Below are 21,996 nucleotides of genomic sequence, written 5' to 3'. Positions count from 1 at the left end.
CTTCTTCTCCACGCCTTCTATTTAAATCTCTCAGGAAAGCGTTTTACTGACAATTCATGTGAAGGTATGAATTGTCAGTAAGGTTTACCATGTTTCTCTCTTTCCAAAAGGGCTCACGTTTCAGTGGGGCACAAAGTGTGCCCTCCGTGGAAATCCGTGTAAGAATGAGTCTTTGCTGCAAATGTCCACACCCTCCGTATGGATTCGGATTCAGGGGTCTGCCTAGGGCAGGGCCCAAGAATCTGTAGTTTTAACAGATGTCCCAGTCATTCTTGTGAACTGGCAAATCTGGAAAATGCTGGCTTGAGTGACAGGATTCAAGTGCAATCGTTGAATTCCAGCTGTCTTGAAGGTGTGAGTGATAGAGCCTTTTGAGAGGCTGAAGGAGAAATAATTGGACATAAATGATTGTGTTAGTTAAGTAGTTCATTGAAGTGTGTGGGGTGTCCGCTCAAGGGCTTGGCTGCATCGTGGGTGCTGAGGATGCGACATGGATAAGATTTGAGCCACGAGGCCTGGGCAGTTCTGCCCCGGCGGCTCAGGGCAGCTTCGTACACAGGACGTGGTGTTTGAAATGGTTCGTTGGAAACCAGAAGGAGAAGGAGGCCGCTTATGGGGCAGAGGGGTGATTCCAGGGAGGAGCAGGTGTGGCACTTAGGAGGAGAAAGCCCTCAGGTATTGAGTTTCCGTGGGCTGGTCCGTGGAGGGGGAGGGGTGAGGCGAGCGGCTTATGGAACCAGGAATACAGGTTGTCCTGAAAGGACATTCTTGCCAAGCTCTGTCCTGTGAGGAAGGAGGAGAGAGAAGGGAGAGGGTTGTAGTTGTTTTTGGAAGGATAACTGGAACAGCAGCGTGCAGCCCGGCGGATGGGGTAGGGGGGTGTGTGTGTGTGTGTGTGTGTGTGTATGTGTGAGAGAGTGTGTGCGTGTGAGAAAGGGAGGGAGAGAGAGTGAGAATGGTACAGAGAAAGCAAGAGGAAGGAAGGCCAGGTTGGAGAGTCGTGAATTCAGCTCTGGAGGTAGTGTAGGGTCCTGAGGGAAGTCGGGGTCCAGGCCCTCGTTGTGAGCGGCTCCGGGGGCACCGCGTGTGTCCTCAGGAGGCCAGCCCTGTGCTCCCTGTGAGTGTTTTGTGTGTTCCCATGAAAGCTGCTGGGCTGACCCCATGCGGGGAGCACGTGTGTTCCCTGCAAGCGGGAGTGCGGAAGAGGAAGCGAGATGTTCCTGCTCCCACGTGGAGAGTGTCGGGTCCCTGTGGGGCTCCGGGAGGGGGGGACCGCGGGTGGGTCAGGCCCACCAGCAGCCTGGACCGGGCCTGCTGAGACCATCTGCACGTGTCCCGCCCCAGCCCAAGCCCTGGGGCCCTGCGGCCTCCGTTCCAGAATTTTGCTGGGAGTCCGGAGACCTGAGTCTCCGTGGTGGTTGTGTTCCTTGTACCTCCTCCCGCCAGCCTCTCTCTCCCCTCCCAGCCGTGAGAAAACACCATTTCAGAACAAACTCCAGACTGACCTGCTTGGTAAAGGAAGAAAGATCAAGGCAGTTATTGTTTCCTTCACTCCCTGACCTTGTTGATTTTGTCTGTAAGAGGGGGACCGTGTCACACAGATGCAGGGAAGGTGGGCAGTGGTGGTGGGTTCGCCTGGAGGACCCGGGGCCTGGGCTTGGAAGGGTTCTCAGCCTTCTGTGTGCCTGAGGTTTCCCCTGCTTAGAATTAGGAGAATTGAATGACATCCAAATAGACGGGGAGTAAAGATGGGTTTGTTAATTAGATGAAAAAGATCTGTTTTATAATACACAGATTAACTATGGGGTTGATGACTGAGGCTGCACTTTGTCATTTTTTTTGAAATAAATTTATCTATTTATTGGCTGCGTTGGGTCTTCGTTGCTGTGCATGTGCTTCCTCTAGTTATGGCGAGCAGGGGCCACTCTTTGTTGTGGTGCGTGGGCTTCTCAGTGCAGTGGCTTCTCTTGTTGTGGAGCACGGGCTCTAGGAGCACGGGCTTCAGTAGTTGTGGCACTCAGGATCAGTAGTTTTGGCTCGCCAGCTCTAGAGTGCAGGCTTAGTAGCTGTGGCACACGGGCCTAATTTCTCTGTGGCATGTGGGATCTTCCCAGATCAGGGATCAAACCTGTGTCCCCTGCATTGGCAGGCAGATTCTCAACCACTGCACTACCAGGGAAGTCCCTGCGCTTTGTCTTAAAGTCTAATTTATTATCTATTCTTCCTTTTGAAAACGTGTCTTCTCATTTCACTTTCCATCGAAACTGTGTTGTGGCTGTCCAAACTCTTTGAATTCTAGAACTGGATGCTGCCTGCTTTCCACTGCAACTCTTATTGTTCTTTGCCTGATCTTCTATGATTTTGTTCTGCAGTTGTGGACATCCTCAAGCCTCTGATTAGAAATGCCAGCCGCTCCCCCCCACCCCACCCCCGCTCCTCCCAGGTGTGCAGAATCAGACCCTCTGTGGGTGGAACTAGCAACCTGAGGCTGAGCAAACCCTCCAGCAATTTTTATACCTGCTGAAGTTCCACAACCACTGCTTCACTAGTCCAGGCTCCTTGTCTTATAGACAAGACAGTGATGCCTGTGGTCCAGCTGGGAATTGGCATTCATAACCATTCCCAGAAGTGTGCTAGTCCAGAAGACTTCCTCAGTTTCCTCCAGCTGACTCTGTCTTCTTCTGTGAAGCATCAGGAGGGGACTTGTAACATTTCTTGAATAGGTGTTTGTATCTGCCCATTTCTGCCCTGAGCAGGTGTATTCTGTAATCCCTCCTTCCTTCTCCTGCCCTCTGCCAGCCTCACCCCTGTGGTCCTGTTCCTCTGCTCCAACAGCTCACCCGCCCCCCCACCCCGAGGACCCCTCCACCTGCCAGCACCTGGCGGCCGGTCTCACCCACTCACAGAGGGCAGCCATTCAGGGTGGGCGGCCAGGCCCAGTGGTCCTCGCTTTCACTGCGTGCTCTCAAGTGTGGACTCGGGATTTTGGGGGCACATGGTGCTTTACCCGAGTTACCCGGGAGCAAGCAGGTCAACTCTGGCTCCATTGCTTACTGCCTCTGTCACCTTGGAAAAGTTACTTTACCTGTCTAAGCCTCAACTTTCTCGTCTCTCAAATGGAGATGATAATAGTATCTGAAGGATTGTCCCAAGTACTGAATGGAACAACCCGTGTAAAGTGCTGGACACAGTACCAGGTGCACAGTAAGCGTTACATAGATGTCAACTTTGAAACCAGTAAATTGGAACTGATGAGGTTGTGTTTCCCATTGTCTGCTGTTTTCTCATTTAAAAATCATGCTTCTCAGGCTAAACTTTCTGCTTCTTCTGGACTTTGTCAGCTTACTTTGGGTGATTTTGAAAGATGTATGCCTGATTTCCAGACATGACACCACTCTGGAAGCGCGTGTACAGAGCGCACATCCCAGAGCGTCGGAGACGTGCCTTTACATCAGAGGGCAGCGGTGCAGACAGTCACACGGGAACAATGGTTCTCGATGGGGGTCCCGCCTTCGATGATGATTCCTGAGCAGCGGATGTGAAGGAAGATATAAATCCCTCGTCATGTGCTGAATATCAGATGCCCCACCCCTGGGAGACAAGCACATGCTGACCTCTGGCTCTAAACTAGAGATGTGGGGATGGTAACATTCTGTGTGTGTGTGTGTGTGTGAGTGTGTGTGTGTGTGAGTGTGTACAGACAGAAAAATAAAAGACCAGGTTTCTGTTAATATGGGGTGATGACTGAGGTCAGGGAGAGTCATTCTTTTGAAACTGCTCTTTAAATGTTTTTACACACTGGACACACTAATAATGTTTTGTCAAACTTGTGAAGTTGGAGAAGTGGGGGAGGGGAGCTGGTGCTAATGAGCTGGTGACATGAACTAAAGAAAGAAGGGAAGAGGGGCTTCCCCAGCCATCCAGTGGGTAAGGCTCTGTGCTCCCAATACAGGGGGCACGGGTTCGATCCCTGGTCAGGGAACTAAGATCCCGCGTGCCGCAACTAAGACCCAGCGCAGCTAAATAAATAAAAATAAATATTAAAAAAAAGAAAGAAGGGAAGAAAAGAGCTCCCTGAGTATACGCACCCTGGGAAATTAGCCTCCAGTAGCTCAAGACATCCCCTCGGCTCCTTGAGGAGAGGCCCATGTCTTGCAGGTGTTTGCACCCCCCATGTCTCTCTTACAATAGACTTAACAAGTGACAATGACCCCAGGTGCACAGATGCACGGAATTTGGGCTGGAAGAGATGGGTATTTAGTTTGATCCACGTGCTATACAAGTGAGGAGAGAGGGAGGTCTAGACAAGATACGGGAATACATTTGGGGTACTCAGTGGTGTAGGCTGTAATAATTTCCCCAGATTTCCTGTTGCAAAGTTCCATGTTGGTCGACTGTGACTGCAAACACAAGACAAGTTTAAACTAAATAACCTGGGGCATTAATAGATGTTCTTTAGGTTTCCACGGAAACCTCCCCGGCTGTCGCGTAAGCAGAAAGGGGGAAATGTTGGAAGGAAGCTGAGGGATTGCACAAAACTGCCCCAAGTTGAAGGAAGAAGGGCTGAGTAATCAGGTCTGCAGTGGGAAGCAGGGAGGGTGCTCGGGGGCCCTGACACCTCGCCCGCCTCCCGCCTCTGACACTGGGTGGGCCCGGCCCCCAGCACCCTCTCCGTGGCTGGTCCGCAGGTGAGACTCCGCGGGGCCGTTCCCTCCACAGGGCCTTTGCCTGAAGCGTGTTCTCACACAGGCCTGCTCAGCCAGCATCCCCTCCTTCCCTCTCCTGTTACCCTTCATTCTCTGCAGCGCACTCATCACCACCTGAAAGTCTTAGAGTTACGTGCTCACCTGTGGAGATCCGAAAACACTCACGCCCAGGCCTGACCCCCAGAGATGCTCATTTAACTGGTGTAGGGGTGGAGCCGGTGAATTTTCCCTAAAAAACCCCCATGTTGTTCAAATGCACAGTTCGGGTGAGGAATTGTGGTCTAATAAATACCTTGATAGGCCAAATACAGGACGCACTGCTCTCGCCAGCGCAGCTGAAACTATGTTGAAGAGAATTAAGATAGACAGATGTAGAAAGGATCCTTTGGGAAGAATCCGCCAGTTGTGGGTAACCGCACGTAAGTGGTGCTGACGAGAGTCCTCCCGGAGTGGGAGCCCTGGGGCCCAGCGCAGCCCACCCTGCAGTGCCCTTGGGGGTAGGGGGCCGGAGCCTCCGTGTCCAAGTGTGTCCACTGAGGGTGAGGGAGTAAATGACTTCCCAAGGTCAACCGGTAGCTTGGGATTCCGGCTCCGCCTGTGTCTAACAGTTCTTTGATTCTGAGTGACCCCCTCTCCGTGGTTCCCTCGTGGGGCCCCACGGGGGCTGGGGTGAGGTCCCCCACCTGTCTGGAGGTTAAAACCAGGGAGGTGACAGCATGAGGAAAGATTGTTGAAGGTTTGGGTGTGTTAGCAAGGGAGAACATATTTTTTAGCAAAAATGATAGGCAAGAAAGGGGACCTCAGTTACTGCGAGAAAAGCAGAACTTGCCGGGCACCCAAGACTAATAAAGGGAAATGTGAAGGATGTAAGTGTAAGAGTCTGAGCCTAAAAGCGGTTTAGTTAAAAGCGGAGAGAGAAGTAGAGGCAGGGGGAAAGAAAGTGTGATTTTTGTCTCTTTAGGGAATTGAGATATAATTTCGTGTTTATACTTTTAGCGTTTCAGTGAGAGAGGGCAAACAGAAATATGAATGATCTGTTAATATAGCACTTTTCATCAAAGTAATGGCGTAGAACAGACTTCACTGGAAAGAACAGAAAGCCCCCCCCGCCCACCCCCCGCCCCCGCTCCCCGGGTGTTGGGGTAGTTTGGAAACGGACTGCTTTTAACAGGGAGGGATGGACCACAGACTGCGGGTTCTTGCAGAAAGAATCTGTAATCCTTTTGGGTTTAACCATTAGGCAAATTGAGCTTCCTGGTTTCAGAAAGAGAAAACACACCCAAAAGAGAAAAACCCAGGCCCGTGGGAACAAGACACTTCCTCCTCCTGGGGCTGCTTGAAAGGCCTGATGTGGCCGTCCAGACCCTCCGGCTCAGCGTGAGGCTGGCTGCAGGGCACCGAGGGGGCGGGGGAGTGATGGGCAGAGAACGGCCACTTCACAGGAGGAACTCAGGACACGGTGGCCACGGCGACAGGCCTGGGCCTGGGCTCTAAAGACACCCAGGCTGGACAGCGTTGGCTTTGTCATTCGGCGTAAACCCGGGGAGCAAAGGACCCAGGACTGGATTGGGACCGGATTGGCATCCTGCTCTTTGCTCCTTTGTTCCTCCATCCTTCAGCCTAACACACCTTGAGGCCCAAAATAGAATTCTTCAGGCTTTTACTCTGTCGGTGACTAAATCAGAGAAGACACTCAAAGCCAATTGAAAAAGAAAGATCTGCAAATACAGAGCTCGTCTGCCTGCCAAGTAGGTGAGTGGGGCTGTGAAGACAGTGAGAGGCTTGAGCAGACTCAGTGCGGGGAGCCCGGTGTGAGATGGGGAAGGGTCTGAAACCTGGACCCGCTGCATTTCAGTGACGGGAACAGAGGGCTGGGACAGAGCTGGAGGTGGGGTTCCCTCGAGGCCGTGTGCGGTGCCGTGGACCCTGCAGTGCTCTAGCTGTCGGCGGAATCCACACTCGTGAAGGCACCGTAGCAATTTTGATTTAGCAATTTTGCTTGTGCCAAAAGTCACAGGAGCCTTTCTTCCCTACATGGGATAATGTCACTACAATCTGGCCCTCTCTGTTTGGGGGAGAGGGAGGGAAAACGGGAAGTAACGCATTGTTCACTTTTTTTCGAAGGGGAGCATTTCACATATGCTCTTGCATTTAACCCTCACAATAACCCTAGAAGGAGGGGTGTTATCTGCGTTGTACAGCTGAATAGAGTGAAGTTTCACTAAATAACTTGCTGATGTTTATATGCTCTTGATAAATACAGGAACCAGGGTGGACCCAAATTTCCTCATCCTAAAGCCCTGAGCTCCTTCATCTGGGGGAAAATTATTAACTAGAGATTTCAGCCCAAATTCTCTGAATGGTCACAGACTCTCAGTGAATGGGGGCATCTTGGTGGCTGTCATGGTCTAGATTTGTCTGAAACTAAAACAGTTTGGGGAACTAATGTTTATTGATCATCTATTATAAACCAGAGAGGCTGTAGCTAATAAAAAGAATGGGATCCGCGTACAGAATTGCTTCTGACTGCAAACCATAATCCATGCGATTTCCAAGGTGAACTTTAGTTCAACAAAGGTGTTTTGCTGCATCACGGTGACCAGGTGGGGGACTGTGTGTGTCTCGGTGGTAGAAGCAGGGTGATGTACAAAGAGGCAGAGCAGATAGTATCTCAAGGAGTTTACAGTCTCCATGGGGGAGAGAGCCACTCACACTTCAACAAGACTCAATACAAGAGTTACACATGAAACAGGACTGTCAGACGTGTCCTGGGGCTTGTGGCGAAGTCCCACATTGATTATAGAGATAAGTAGTCAGGGAGAGAAGGGTGTAACAAGACTGGTTTTCAATTAGGCTTTGGAGGATGGGTGGGATTTGCTTAAACGGGGAAGGCAGGATGGTGCCACCATGTCAATAAATACAAGTTTCTGTCCTTGATGCATGAGGTGTCGAGATGGACCGGAGCCGGGCTGTGACGGGCAAGTCGAATATTTGAGATTTCATCCTGTTGGCGATAGAAGAGGTGTTGGTAGCAGAATTCGAGGGGATGGGATAGTAGGAATAGTAATGGCTAACGCTTCTTGAGCATTTATTCTCCTGGGCACTCCACGCGACCATGAACATGTATAGAGCATTTCCAAGGGCCAAGCACTGTTCTCCAGGCTGGCGATACAACAGGTGCAGACCTGGCAAAAATCCCTGCTCTCATGGGGCTTGTGGTCCTGCGAGGAGAGACAGACAAATGATAAAATAGATCTTGTCATCTACACTCGTGTAATGTAACTGTAGAGAGGGCAGCAGGGAGCTGGGGAACGAGAGCACATCTCAGTTCTGAAGCTTGGCTCTGAGTGTATGTCTGTATTCACTCATTAATCAGGTAAACGGTAGAAGGCTGTCTGAAGGATTCTGAACGTAAATGACATGATGAAATGATGATTCACAACCTTGAGCAAAGAGGAGGGAAAAGACCACAGAGACTGGCAAGGAGGCGGCCATAGCCACCCAGAACAGTTATACCTAAAGCGGACCTTTGAGTCATTAATATCATGTAGGGTTTAGCAGGGAAAGAAGAGAATGTAGGGGAGAACCATCAGAATACACTGTTTATCTGGTCCTTGCCTTTCCCTAAGCCTAGAAACCCAGCATGGTGACACTGTGAAAGTGACAGGGCTTGCTGGAGACCGGGACGTCACAAAGATGACAGAGGTTCTGAGCCTGGGTGACGAGGGTGGTGAGAAAAATGAGAAATCTGTGCTAAGAATAATGGAAATTCAACAGAATAGCCACCAAGCTGTTGAAGTGGTTTACAGTTTTCCGCAAGTGACCGGGGCATCCTCTCCAGGGTCAGCACTCCCTGAGAATCAGTGGTTTCTGCTTGGAGCAGGGTGGGCAATGTGACAGGGAGGCTCCCTCCCCCCCCCCCCCCCCGCCCCCTCTCCTGCTAAGTGCACCTGCGGCGGGGGGGGGGGGAGGGGGGGCACCCTCTGCTCTTTCAGCCTGGCAGCTGCAGCTGACAGCACCCACCTGCTCTGTGCTGTCCCGCTGCTACTCACTTTTCAAAGTTACAGGCTCACAGCTTCCCAGACCCCCTTGGTTCACAACCCAACCCCCCCCCCGCCCCGAGTGTCTCAGTAATTTCTTCATGGCAATCCTAGAGCAGCAGAAGCATCAAATAGTTCCATGGACTAGGGAGGTAGGTCCAAACCACGTCATCTGCATTTGTTATAACAAGGTAGAAGCATTTGAAAAAATGTTACACATCCACTGAAAGCAAAAGCATAGTTTTCTCTTCTTCTCAAATGAACACAACTGTGTGCTGGGGGGATGTGCGTACCTGTGCCGCATGCCTTCCCAACGCTTGGGATCGTAGTTGGACCCCACCATCCTCACTTCCTGTTCCATGTTTATCTTCACGCGAGAGCAGCTTTTTTTTTTTTTTTTTCTTTTACTCCCGGCAACCACAAAAAACCCGCTTTCCCGCAGATGTGAGGTGGCTGAAAGGAGCGCAGCGCAATCTAATGTGGAGCTGGTCATTCTTAGTGTCCAACAGAGGTCCTGGTGTTTGCCTTGAAAATGTGGAATACCCCCAGGCACCCTTGGGAGTTCGCCGTGGCACCCTGTTTGGGAACCACGGTGCAGACCTGTTCTCTGCCGTCTCTTACTTCTCCTCCAGTTTATGACACTTCTGGGCCACACCTATTTTAAGAAGTAACTGTGGACCCAACCCTGGCCTCCAGTTTCCTCTTTTTCACTTTTAAACTCCTGGAGCAAGTGTAAAGTGATCCTCTCTGCCCTAACGTGATCCTCTCTGCCGGCGTCTGGGATCTTACACTACACTCAGTAGTCAGGGCTTTGTCCTCAAGCTTATTAGTCCAAGGATGGTTTCCAGTCCCCTCTCTTCTTTACTTCTCTTGTTTACAGAAATCTTGGCCTCCTGACCTCTGGTCTTCCAGGTCAGAGTCACTGCCTGGTGTTTAGCCATCACACTTGACCATAAGCCCGGGGTGTGGGGGGGCCAGGCCGTGGGGAGGAAGGGCTTTCTGTGCCTTTATCTCCCTGGAATCCACTGAGCTCCAGTCCAGCCCCGTGGGGATGACGTGATGCCTCCCCCACCGCGTCTGAGGACCCGAGGCGGCCCTGCTGTGAGGGCAGCAGGACAGAAACTGCGCCTTTGGGGCTGCTTGCTTCCCAGTTCATGCAGGGTCCACGGGCCACGCTGGGTGGGGGTGTCTGGTGTAAATAAGGGGCTCACTGCGTTTGATGTTTAATTCAACCACTATATTTTTATTTATTTATTTATGGCCACGGCATGTGGGAATCTTAGTTCCCCAACCAGGGATAGACTGTGCCCCATGCAGTGGAAGCGCAGAGCCCTAACCACTGGACCACTAGGGAAGTCCTTTTTTTTTTTCAACCACTATATTTTTATGAAAGGAAAACAGTGTAGCTGGTTATAGACAAGTTGGCAATGGAAAAGGAGAAAAGTAAAAACTGACCCTAGGAGTGTGAAAGTGCTTTGATTTTAACTTTGATTTAATTTTTTTAAAAAAATGTCTAAAAATTAGTTTCTTTTATTGTAATAAAAAAGTGTTTTTAATTTGTAATTAAAAACCCATCACATATCATAACACTGTACTGATCCCCCCCATTTGGATTTAATTTGATTTGAATATTCCTTTCCAAACTTTTTCCTATGTATGTAACCATAATGAAGATTGAATTTTAATCTTGCTTTGTTAAAAATTACATTATAAGCATTTTTAAAAAATTTAGTCACAGAGTTCTTTCAGCCATTCTTAAAAATGAAGGCTTATCACTTTCAAGGTGATTCTTGCCCACAATTGAAAAACCGAAACAACTGAAAAGCTTTATGCGGAACCATCAGACACCCCCCCAGCTTCCTGACATCCCTCATCCCTTGTTACTCACCGAATCCAACCACTGTGTCCTCAATTGCAGCGGCTCCACAGGAGTCCTTGAACGGCACCCTATGGTTTACGTACCTGCTCCCCATCCTGTTTTTATTTCATCAACTTACTGAACTGTTGGTGGACAGCAGTGGTTCTGCAGGATTACTAATTTCTGATAAAATCCTGTGCACTATGCAAACCTGTGTGTATACTCAGGGCTGCACTATCAGATGGTCTTTGCTTTGTCGTTTTTATGTCAAATTCAGTTGTGTCTTTCGTTTATCGTAAATGGCTACAGGCATATTGTTAGGAATACGACTTTATTGTTAAACATTAATAGAACTTCCACCTCTTGCCAGTTAGTTTTCTAAGCTAAAACTGGAGATGTTTGGGAATTCGGTCAAGAAGACGGAATGAAATGCTGCTGTATGTTCCTTCACAATGATGTAGGCAGAGCAGGTAACAGCCTGTCCTTGAGCGTTGTAGAGCATCTTGGGTGCCTGGAAGGGGCTCATGAGTAACTGTGTGAACTTTTCTCAGCAGAAATATTTTAAGGCAAGAAATAGTCTTTTCAAAATGGACGATACGTTTTTCTGAAATACACACTCAAAAGTAGGTGGCCTGATGCCTATTCTGTCACAATATACTTTAAAAAATTTAATAGACTTTATTTTTTAGGGCAGCTTTAGGTTTCCAGAAACACTGAGTGGAAAGTACAGAGGGTTTTCCATGTCATGCTCACCGCACCCTTGGTTTCCCCTAATTATTAACATCTTGCACAGTGTGGTACATTTGTTACAACTGATGAGCCAACATTAATACACTATGATGAACGAAAGTCCGCCGTTTTCATTGGGTTCACTCTTGGGGCTGTACATTCTCTGGGTTTTGGCAAATGTATACTGACCCGTGTCCACTATTCATACAGAGTAGTTCAGTACCCCCAAAATCCCCCTGTGCTCCACCCATTCCTCCCTCCCTTTCCCTGAACTGCTGGCAACCGCTGACCTTTTAACTGTGTCCATAGTTTTGCCTTTTCCAGAATGTCATAGAGTTGGAATCATACAGTCTGTAGCTTTTTCGTATTGGCTTTTTTTTTCGTCTAGAAGCAATATGCGTTTAAGTATCTTCCATGTTTTTTATGGCTTGATAGCTCATTTCTTTCTATTGATAAATAATATCCTGTTGTCCGGATGGACCACAGTGTGTTTCTTCAGTCACCCACCGAAGGATGTTCTGGTAGCTTCCAAGTTTTGGCAATTGTGAATAAAGCTGCTGTAGAGGTCCACAGGCAGGTTTTGGTGCAAACCAAAGTTTTCAGTTCATTTGGGTAAATAACAAGTAGTAGAATTACTAAATCATGTGTTAAGAATATATTTAGTTTTATAAGAAACTGCCAAGCTGTTTTCTGAAGTAGCTGCACCATTTTTTGTTGCCCAGCAGTGACTGGAAGTTCCTCTTGTTCTGCCTCTTCCCTAGCCTTGGGTGGCGTCAGTGTTTGGGATCTTTGTCACTCTCACAGGTGCGTGGTGGCATCTCATTGTTTTATCTGCATCTCCCTCATGACATGTGATGTGGAGCATCTTTCATAACTCATTTACCATCTCTCTATCTTCTTTGGCGAGGTGTCTATTCAGATCTTATGCTCATTTTTTTTATTGGGTTGTTTGGTTTTGTATTATTGATTTTTAAGAATTCTTTGTGTATTTTTGGACACCAGTCCTTTATTTGTGTTTTGAAAAGATCTTTTCCCAGTCTGCGGCTTGTCTTTTAATTTTCTTAACAGTGTCTTTTGCAGAGCAGAAGTTTTTAATTTTAATGAAGTCCAGTTTATCAATTTTTTTCTTCTATGGCTGATGCTTTTGGTTTTTTAATCTAAAAAGTCATCGCCAAACCCAAGGTCATCTAGATTTTCTTCTGTGTTATTTTCTAGAAGTTTTACAGTTTTGCATTTTACATTTAGTTCTGTTTATGCATTTTGAGTTAATTTTTGTAAAAGATGTAAGATCTGGGTCTAGGTTAATTTTTCTTTTTGCATGTGGATGTTCAGGTTTTCCAGTACTACTTGTTGAAAAGACTATCATTTCTCCATTGAATTGCCTTTCCTCCTGTGTGAAAGATCAATTGACTGTATTTCTGGGCTGTTTATTCTGTTTACTATACTTTCAAATGAGGGTCATCTGGAGACATTTTTGTTGTCATACCTGGTGATGAGGAGGGGCAGGGGTGTTACTGGTACCGTGTGGGTAGAAGCCAAGGATGCTGCTAACTACCCTACAAGGCACTGGACAGACCCCACAACAAATAATTTTTTGGCTCAAAATGTCAGTAGTACTGAGGCTGAGAAAGCCTGTTGCAGAGAAGCAGATTTATTTATATCCATGGCATGTTTTTGTCTTTGGTTTAGCCTCTAGAAAACCTAAACTTTTGGAGATTTTTGGTCTGTATTAACAGTTGTGCAGAAACTTATGGCAAGATATAACCTTCAGATTCTTTTAGCGGTCTTGGGCTTAGTTTCAGTTTTTCTTGATTTCATAATAATTTCTATTTTGTTACCTCTATTTATGTAAACCTGACTTAACTCTTAAAGCAGAATTTAAATATATCGTTTTATATATTTCTAAAGATAGGTGGCTGGATCATTGATCATAAAAATCTGAGGCTAGAAACAAAGTTGGTGTTTCGTCCATTTCTTGGCAGGTTGGACACACATATTTCAGACTCTGCTTTGAATTTCCTGTTCTGGTCCTTAAAATGACACATTTCCCTGTGATACTTAAGTTTCCATGAGCTCATCTTGTTTTCATAGTGTTCCCTTTTATTGTTAAGAGAAACAAAACCAAAAAACCCCCACTCGTTTCAGCAATCCCCCGTATCTTCCTCTGCGAGAAATTGCTCAACTCAGAGTTATGCAAATGGGGAGCAGTTTTGTGCACATTGATCCGGGGACCGTCACCGCATCTTTGGTGTGTTTGTTGTCATGAGAGGAGCAGGACCCTGGCCTCCTCTCTCACAGCTCAGCCTCACCATCTCCTTTCCTGCCCCTCGCCTCATTCCCATCATGGATCTGGGCACGACCTTCCAGGTTTCTTGGAGTCAAAGAGCAGGGGGCTTGTAAGCATCAACTGAACCTGCCTTTGTGTTCCCACGGGGACCTGAGTGCTTGTCACCTCCTGAGACAGCCAGCAGGCCTTTGCTGTCCGCCCAGAGCGCGCTTGGGAGCATCTCCCGGACACTGAGTCTTTATCCTGAAGTCTGTAACAGTCTTCATGACTGACAGTTCAGTTCCTAGGGATCTTAGCAAGGACGACGGCTCCAGCTCCATCCTTCCCAGATTCTTTATTCCCACAGGTTATCAGGGCTTGAAGGACCTTAGGCTGTGGCTTCCGATTCTTTTGTCTTAAAATTTTCATCCATCTTTGTACGAGTTTATGTATGTGTGTGTATATTATTGATACATGTTATATATATATACATATATATAATAAAGGCACATTGTATATGTGTGTGTATATATATGTAATTTATACAAAATGAAAAACATCTTTCACAATTTTAGAATAAGGGTAATTAAACACATGACCTAAGGTCCTTCAAACTCTCATATGTGTGTGTATGTGTATATATATATATATATATCTGTGAATAGGAAATTATATATATATATGATAGGATATACATATCCTATCATATATATATATGATAGGAAGATGAAAAAAGGCAAACCCAAAAATACCTGCAGCCCCATCACCTGTGGATGACCATTGTGATAGTTTAGGATATTTCTTCCTAGACTCTTTTCCTACCCATTTATTGACATATTTCCCCCTCACAAAAATGGTATCGTGCTATGTGTATTGTTTTTTTAGCCTAAATATATTGTGAACATCTTTTTATGTCAACAAATATACATGTACAATATTCTAATGACTGTTAATATTCTTTCATATCATGTTCTAGATCAGTTTTACAAAAACCAATTGCCTGAAGGCCAATTTGATGAATTTATCAAATGTTCCAATTTACTAGAAGACTTGCTTCTTTTAACTACTTGAATATTATTTCTATTTTTTTAAAGACACTTTATGCATTTTTAATGTTCTCCTGCTAGTTCTTCAAATGGTGTGTCAACTCTGAGGGTTGTGCAGTTAAAAACTTAGAAGTTTTTAAAGTTTAAATTTAAATTTAGAAGCATCAGAAAATAATTGGAAGTGATCAAACATTTCCAAAACATATGGCATGCTAAAACTCTGGATTTTAAGGAGAAATTAGGCTGTGTTGATCTGTCAGCTGTTTGCAAAATCATTTGATATGAAAGGATAGAAGAGTCTTGAGATGTGGAAGGGAAGTGAAGGTGTGTAGAGGAATTTCTAGAAAGAAGCAGAAGACTTGAGCCTCAGTGTAACAAAAAACATGTCACTAGGGTTGAAGAAACTAGCCGAAAAATCCTAAAAATGTAAAGAGAGATAAAGTTAAGAAATGAAGTAGGAAACTACGAAACAGCCATATCTCATATGACACTTAAGGTATTAACTACTGTTTCTAAAATTACATCCATAAATATTTTGATTTTAATCTCTAAAAGATAAAGAAGCATGTTTTCAACATAAATTTAATACCATTATTAAACATAAAATGATAATTCCTTATCGTCATCAAATGTTCCGTAAACGATCAAATTTCTCCAATTATCTCATAATTATTCTTAATAATTAGGCGGATAATTACTAGTAACTAAGGCTAATATAGTTCTAAGAAGACTCAACAATCCTTAGTTTCTAAAAATAGAGCATTCCTTAAAAAAGCATCATAGAAATCTTCAAAAGCTTTTAGAAGAATTACATTTGATAAGAATTGTTATACCTGTAAGCTAAAACTACTCTAACACAAACCATCAGTAAACTTAAGCTGTTAAAACATCCCATCAAATATGAAATTATGTACACCTCACAGATAGTTAAAAGATACAAATTTTGGTAAATTGACCATCTTGCAAAATGGAAATCCTCAGAGAACTGTTTTTGGATGTTTTGAGTTTCAAGAACTAGTCTACATTTATTTAACCAAGGATCTATTATTTGGCAAACAAGTCCATTTCTTTTTTCTTTTTTTTTTAATTTATTTTTTTAAATTGAAGTATAGTTGATTTACAATTTTGTGTTAGTTTTGGGTGTACAGCAAAGTGATTCTGTTTTATACACACACGCACATTCTTTTTTTACATTCTCTTCCATTATAGGTTATTACAAAATATTTTGTAGTTCCCTGTGCTATATTAGTAGGTCCTTGTTGATTATCTATTTTACATATAGTACTATGTATATGTTAATCCCAAACTTCTAATTTATCTCCCTGCAACCTTTCCCCTTGGGTAATCATAAGTATGCTTTCTAAATCTGTGAGTCTGTTTCTGTTTTGTAAGTAAGTTCATTTGTAGCATTTTTTAAGGTTCCACATGTAAGTGATATATGATATTTGTCTTTCGCTGTCTGACTTACTTCACTAAGTATGATAATCTCTGGTTGCATCCATGTTGCTGTAAATGGCATTATTTCATTCTTTTTTATGGCTGAGTAATATTCCATTGTATACATGTACCACATCCTCTTTATGCATTCATCTGCTGGTGGACATTTAGGCTGTTTCCATGTCAAACAAGTCTATTTCTAATTGGATGGTATTACAAACAGTCTCACAATAAAAATCCTTTTCTACAGAGCTTTGTGTAACTGCCCAGTTCTTTTCTTTTCTTAGAAATCTCTTATTGCTGGAGGTGGGGATGTTATGTTGAAAAGTGGATACATTTTAAAAGGACCTTGGCTGGTGTTGTCAAGGTGAGGACTATATCAGTTACTCTCTCCTGCCAAGCCCAGCAATTTCACGTCATTGAGTGAGGAGTGGGTTTGTCCATAATTATAGGACCATCCAGGCTGGCTCCTGCAGCCAGGCGTCCTGACTCCTAACTTCCCTGCTCCTCTCGTGACCTCTCAGCCCTCCCCTCCAGGCAAGAGCCAAGTTACTCTTCTACTTTCTCTGTGCTGCATGCCAAACCTCCAGGTGTTTGAACCTCATCTACCTCTGAAATTGTCTTGTACTTCTTTCCTGGACTCACTCTAATAAAAGTAGTGATTACAATTGTACTGGCTTATTAAAGTTCCAATAAACGCAGTCAATTTGCTGTCTTTATGCATTATTTCAAAATATCTCCGTGTCAGGTTAGCTTTAACATTTTTATGCTTTATATTTTCATGTTATTGTTCACTCTTAACCCCTGGGTCTTCCTGCAGCTGTGTTTGTCTTAAAGCACATAATAAAGAAGTGGCTTCAAACCAGATAAAGACATCAGCAAGCACCAGGTAAATTAAAATGTATCAGATTTTGGGACTTCCCTGGTGGTCCAGTGGGTAAGACTCCCTGCTCCCAATTCAGGGGGCCCGGATTTGATCCCTGTTCTGGGAACTAAGATCCCACATGCCACGGAGCAACTAAGAATCCACATGCCACAACTAAGGAGCCCACGAGCTACAACTAAGGCTTCAATGAGGACCGCTCATGCCGCAGCTAAGACCCAGCACTGCCTAAATAAATAAATAAACAAACAAATATCTTAAAAATGTATCAGATTTTGATCACAAAGGCATAAAGAAAAGTTAATAAAGAGGAAGTCAGTTATGTTACACTGGATCTCTCATTTGGGGTGAGGGGACTTTTTTTTAATTAATTTTTTATTGATACACTTCACATACCATCAATTCACCCTTTTAAGGTGTACAATTCAGTGGGTTTTAGTATATTCACAAGTTGTAAAACCATCACCACTATCTAATTCCAGAATCTACTGCATCTTGTGTGTAGCAGGCTTACAGATTTTACACACTGCAACTCAGTTGTGTAATTTTCACTGCAATTCAGCTGTGAAAAAGAAAAGAAGGAAAGAAAGGAAGGAAGGGAGAAAGGAAGGGAGGAAGCTTCATGTTGTCTAACTCTTCTCTCTCCAGTGCTCTGAGTAGCAGCAGGTGGGAAAATGGCCTTAAGTTTGCCAACTGGGTTCAAATATTTTCCATTTGAAATAGTCTCTTTTCCATCACGACTCTATTCCTTTAAGATAAGAGCTTAGCCCTTCACGTGCCTTCTGCTCCTTTCCAAGATGTAGGCAGATGCAGGGTTCTCTTGTGTTATTTGGGGAGAAAGAAGCCATAGACTCTTTCCTTGGTGTGCAGGTTCTTGGTGTGCCTGCTGATGGGACCAGCACTGCTGACTGGGGGGAATGTTATACCAACATCCCCCACCCAGAGCAAATGGATCACATTAGGACACTAGGAAATGCATGGGTCCCCTTCAAACCTTCAACAGGCTGAGTGAGGAGAGCCTTGTCTTGACACCCCCTTCCCTTTGTGGTCCACCACGTGGGAGACACAAAGCAGGGAGGGGATCTGTAACCATCGAGATATTCTCGAAGCCACTTCCCACCCCACCCCCACCCAGTTGGTTCTTAATAGAAAAAGTGGATGTTTCCTATATAGAAAACAAACTTACAGTTACCGGGGGTAAGAGGAGGGGAGGATAAATTAGGAGATTGGAACTGACATATACACACTACTATGTATAAAATAGACAACTAATAAGGACCTACTGTACAGCACAGGGAACTCTGCTCAATACTCTGTAATGACCTACGTGAGAAAAGAATCTAAGAAAGAGTGGTTATATGTATACATATAACTGATTCACTTTGTTGTACAGCAGAAGGTAACACAACATTGTAAACCAACTATACTGCCATAAAAATTAATTAAATTAAAAGAAATGACATAGAAGCAGGAAAGCAAGAGATGCTCAGTTAAAGAAAAAGAGTGGCTGGGGATGGCAGGCCCCTGGGACACTGATTCTTTCCCAGTCCTAGTCTTCCCAGTGCCCACCTCTTCAGGCTCCTCTGTCTCACTTCTTGTAAATCCAAAAGTACTTCTTTTCAATCACATCTCCCTTCCTTCAAGGGGGAGTCCGATGGCTCAACCTTAGTCACAGACTGGAGGTGACATTCATACCACAGGAGCCGCTCTGTTGGCCACGTCATCGAAGTCTTGCTCTTGATCTGAAACCTAGAGGAAAACCGGGAGGTGGGGGTTGCCGAGTACCAAAATGACATTGACGTAGTTGCCCCAAGACCCTGTTCCTGTTTCATAAGGTGTCTAGGCCTTGGGGAGGGCTTTATAGTAGAGGCTGGTGGAGTAGGAAAGCCAGGCCCTGGAGCCAGGTGGACCTGGGTCACTAGCTTTCCAACTCTGTCGACAGTGACTTTCTGGGTGATTGTATTGAGGAAAAATATCAAGAATGTATGAAAATGATTACCATGGTGTATAAGGAACAAAAACCATAGTTGCCTAAGTAACGGGAGTCTGGCTATACCGTTTTCAATTTTCTCTCTTGCAAAAGGAATTTAGGAAAATTGACAAAAGAAAAGACAGCTACTTAAGTTGGAACTGATGGCATTGGTCATGGAGTGCGTTCTGGCACTCTCTCCTCTTCTGCCCTCCCGAGGACACCCGTGAGGCTTTTCTGACCCCCTTTCTCTCTGATAAGTGGTTTGGCGAAAATATCGCAACTCCTCTGTGGACTTTGCTTCTCTAAAAAAGCCTCTGAAGTCTCATCCTTGAAAGTGAAGTAAGAAGGAAAGCAATCAGAGGGTGTCTAAAAGGTTTTTGTTTGGGCAAAGTACACCCCTTGCGTTACGTAACCGGTAGCAACCTGCATGGATGAGAATTGTTTTAGGACAAGTCCCTGTGAATGACCCTTGAACCAAACTCAACCTGCTTCTGAAGCTCAAGACCACTTTTGTCTGGAATCCTCACTACCCATCTCCATGTCCTTGGGGCTTCCTTTCTCTTTCTAGGCTCCGTAACTCAGAAATCTCTTTTGGAGGTGTGCTCCCTCCACAGTCAGGCAGGAGGACTTGGGTGGATAGAAGTGCAGCTTCCAGGCCAATGGGCCAAGGTCCACTTTGACGGGGACCTTTGATCACTGGGCACAGGGCCATCTCTTGGGGTGTCGTCCTGTTCTGCGCTGTGCCAGACACACAGCAGGCAATTCCACATCCTTCTTTTCCCTCCCACACGCTGTCTCCAACCCTAGAGATGTTTCTGGTGACTCCAGAACGGCCACTTGATGCTGCAAGGTCAGGCAAGAGAAGAGTAGCGACAGGAGGGCGACTTCAGAGCTCTGGATGAGTCATTCGCTTGCTTCTGGGAAAACGCGATGCAGATGCATGCATTTGGCTTGGGAAGTTGCGGTAAAGTGGAAAAAAATGTTTTTAGTTTCTTTTTGGCTTCTGGGATAAAGGCAGAAAATGCATCAGTCGTCATAAAAACAAAATGCTTTGTAAAAAAAATGCAAAAACAGTTTCTTTTGTAGCACTTCGTAAAGGCAAGAAATTTAGGTTCTCAAGGGTTAAACACTAGTACCTTTGTTTTAAAATTTTAAGATCTCTAGGATTGTGTGAAATAGCTCTTAAAACGTGGATTCAGATTTTATAGGGGGAAGTGGCATCCAGTTTCCTTTTTCGATTTCTTTAAGCTCTCAGAATATGAGAAATTGGTGACTTTTAAATCTTTCTGTAGCTGAGAGGGAGGTGAATTTTTATAGACTTCAGGTTGAAATAGACATGATGGAATATTTTTTAAACTTGTGAAATTTATGATGAAAAACAAAATATTACCCCAAATGTATATTATACAAATCCAAACCCAGGAACCTCTTTCATTGCACTTTACCTTCCCTTCTTCCTTAGTCACAGAGTAGACACACATTGACATTCAGGTCATCCTGTTGTAAGAGTGGTCAGCAGAGGGACAAGGACTAGAGGGTGCCTTGCCCAACAGAGGAGAGTGGGAGAGAGGGAGAAAAGGTCCATTTAGACAGTGTAAGTGGCCCATGGGACAGCCTGAGGCTGAGATGGGAGGTGTGCTTCTGCTGTTCCCTCTTTGGGGTGAGGTGGGGTTTCCTTGTGCTTCTCATTATGAGATGGTTTCTCTTCCAATGTTGGAGGGAAAACTGGCACTTGTACCACATTTATTTGCATTTAACAAAGATGTGTCCAGCTCTTACCGTGTGCTGCTTTAAGTATACGTCTGAACACTTCACAAATAACTGATGTAACGCATCGAATCCTCATAACAACCTAAGGAGCTCGATGAAGGTATCGCCATTTTTTCGGAAGGAAACTGAAGCACGGAGAGGTTAGGCCACATGCCCAGGATCACACAGTTAATAACCGAGGCACCCAGAATTTGAGTTTAGCAATCCAAGTCCGCAGTCCTTTACACCAAGATATTTTGCAAATTGAGGTGTCTTCCTTAGGAATTTTTAAGAGAAAATTTCTGTATGCGATCATGCACCTTACGTGTGGACTTTAGAACTCAACCAGCATGATAGTGGGTATCCTTTCAGACTTTTTCTGTGGACATTAAATATATATGGGTGTGTGTGTGTGTGTCTGTGTATATATGTATATACTGATTGGTTATATAAATTGATTGATATACATGAATTTTTTTCAATCAATAATGACTGGTGGTCAAGATTATACAAAATTATACAAATCTTTCTTTTTAACCCACTTCACTGTCATAATATGTCAGTTTGGCCCCATTTAATGGGCTTTTCCCCTACTGATGGACACCTTGTCTCTGTCTGTAATGTGAATAATACCAACATGAACATTCATTCACCTTCCCTTTGTGACTGTGACGGGCGATTGCCCACTGTCTGTGTCTCACTAGACCACCTACTTGAGTTTCTGTGTGAACATCCCAGGGTTGTATTTGCACGTCAGACCCTCCGGTATTATGATTAACTCAAAGTCTCCACATGTGAAATGTGCCTTCATTTACTGTTAAACAACAACAACAACAAAAATCGCAGACATTGCCGTCTACATCATCCACAGCACTTTATGTAAAGCCCATCACATGAAACTGTAGAATTCCCGTGCCCGGGTCTCCCTGTCCAGGGAGGACCAGTCAGCTTCCTCTTTCCCTGGTGAAAGCGCTATGACGCAGGCTTCCCTCTGGCTCTTCCTGCCAGGAAGCCACCGGGTTCCACCATTGCATCATCCTCTTTCCCTTGCCTCGACTTTTCTGTTTCCATTTTATTAAACTCACTTTTTGTAAAAGCACTTCAAATCCTTTTGAGAAAAAAACAGGCGATAAAAACAATCTCTTTAGCATCATTAGTAAGGAGATAAAATGCATGTTTCAAAATAGCCATTGTTTGGCAACATGGTAATGAAAAAAAAAACACAGACTTTAGGGTAAAGCTGTGTGAGTCCACCATTCACTTGTGCGATGGCTTTGGGCCAGTTATTTAATCTCTCCAAGCCTCAGTTT

The 21,996-nt window shown here is 44.9% G+C and overlaps 1 protein-coding gene across 4 annotated transcripts in view; it reads left to right on the top strand.

Moving 5' to 3' along the window:
- Window positions 1–21,996, top strand: part of LYN (LYN proto-oncogene, Src family tyrosine kinase) — a 105,294-nt gene that overhangs the window by 22,670 nt on the left and 60,628 nt on the right. The window contains exon 1 of one of the 4 annotated variants that reach the window (XM_057734090.1): window positions 6,388–6,458. The exons of 2 other annotated variants lie outside the window; for them this stretch is intronic. Coding sequence is in view for 1 of the 2 variants with exons in the window: in XM_057734089.1 (XP_057590072.1) it covers window positions 19,868–19,901 (34 nt within the window). In the remaining variant the exon portion in view is untranslated. Of the gene's footprint in view, window positions 1–6,387; window positions 6,459–19,848; window positions 19,902–21,996 lie in introns of those variants that run through there. One more of the 4 variants, XM_057734089.1, reaches the window with a different exon arrangement.

Source organism: Hippopotamus amphibius, chromosome 5, assembly GCF_030028045.1.
Source record: "Hippopotamus amphibius kiboko isolate mHipAmp2 chromosome 5, mHipAmp2.hap2, whole genome shotgun sequence".
In the NCBI taxonomy this organism is placed as follows: domain Eukaryota; kingdom Metazoa; phylum Chordata; class Mammalia; order Artiodactyla; family Hippopotamidae; genus Hippopotamus; species Hippopotamus amphibius.
This window is presented reverse-complemented; position numbering and strand designations above follow the sequence as displayed.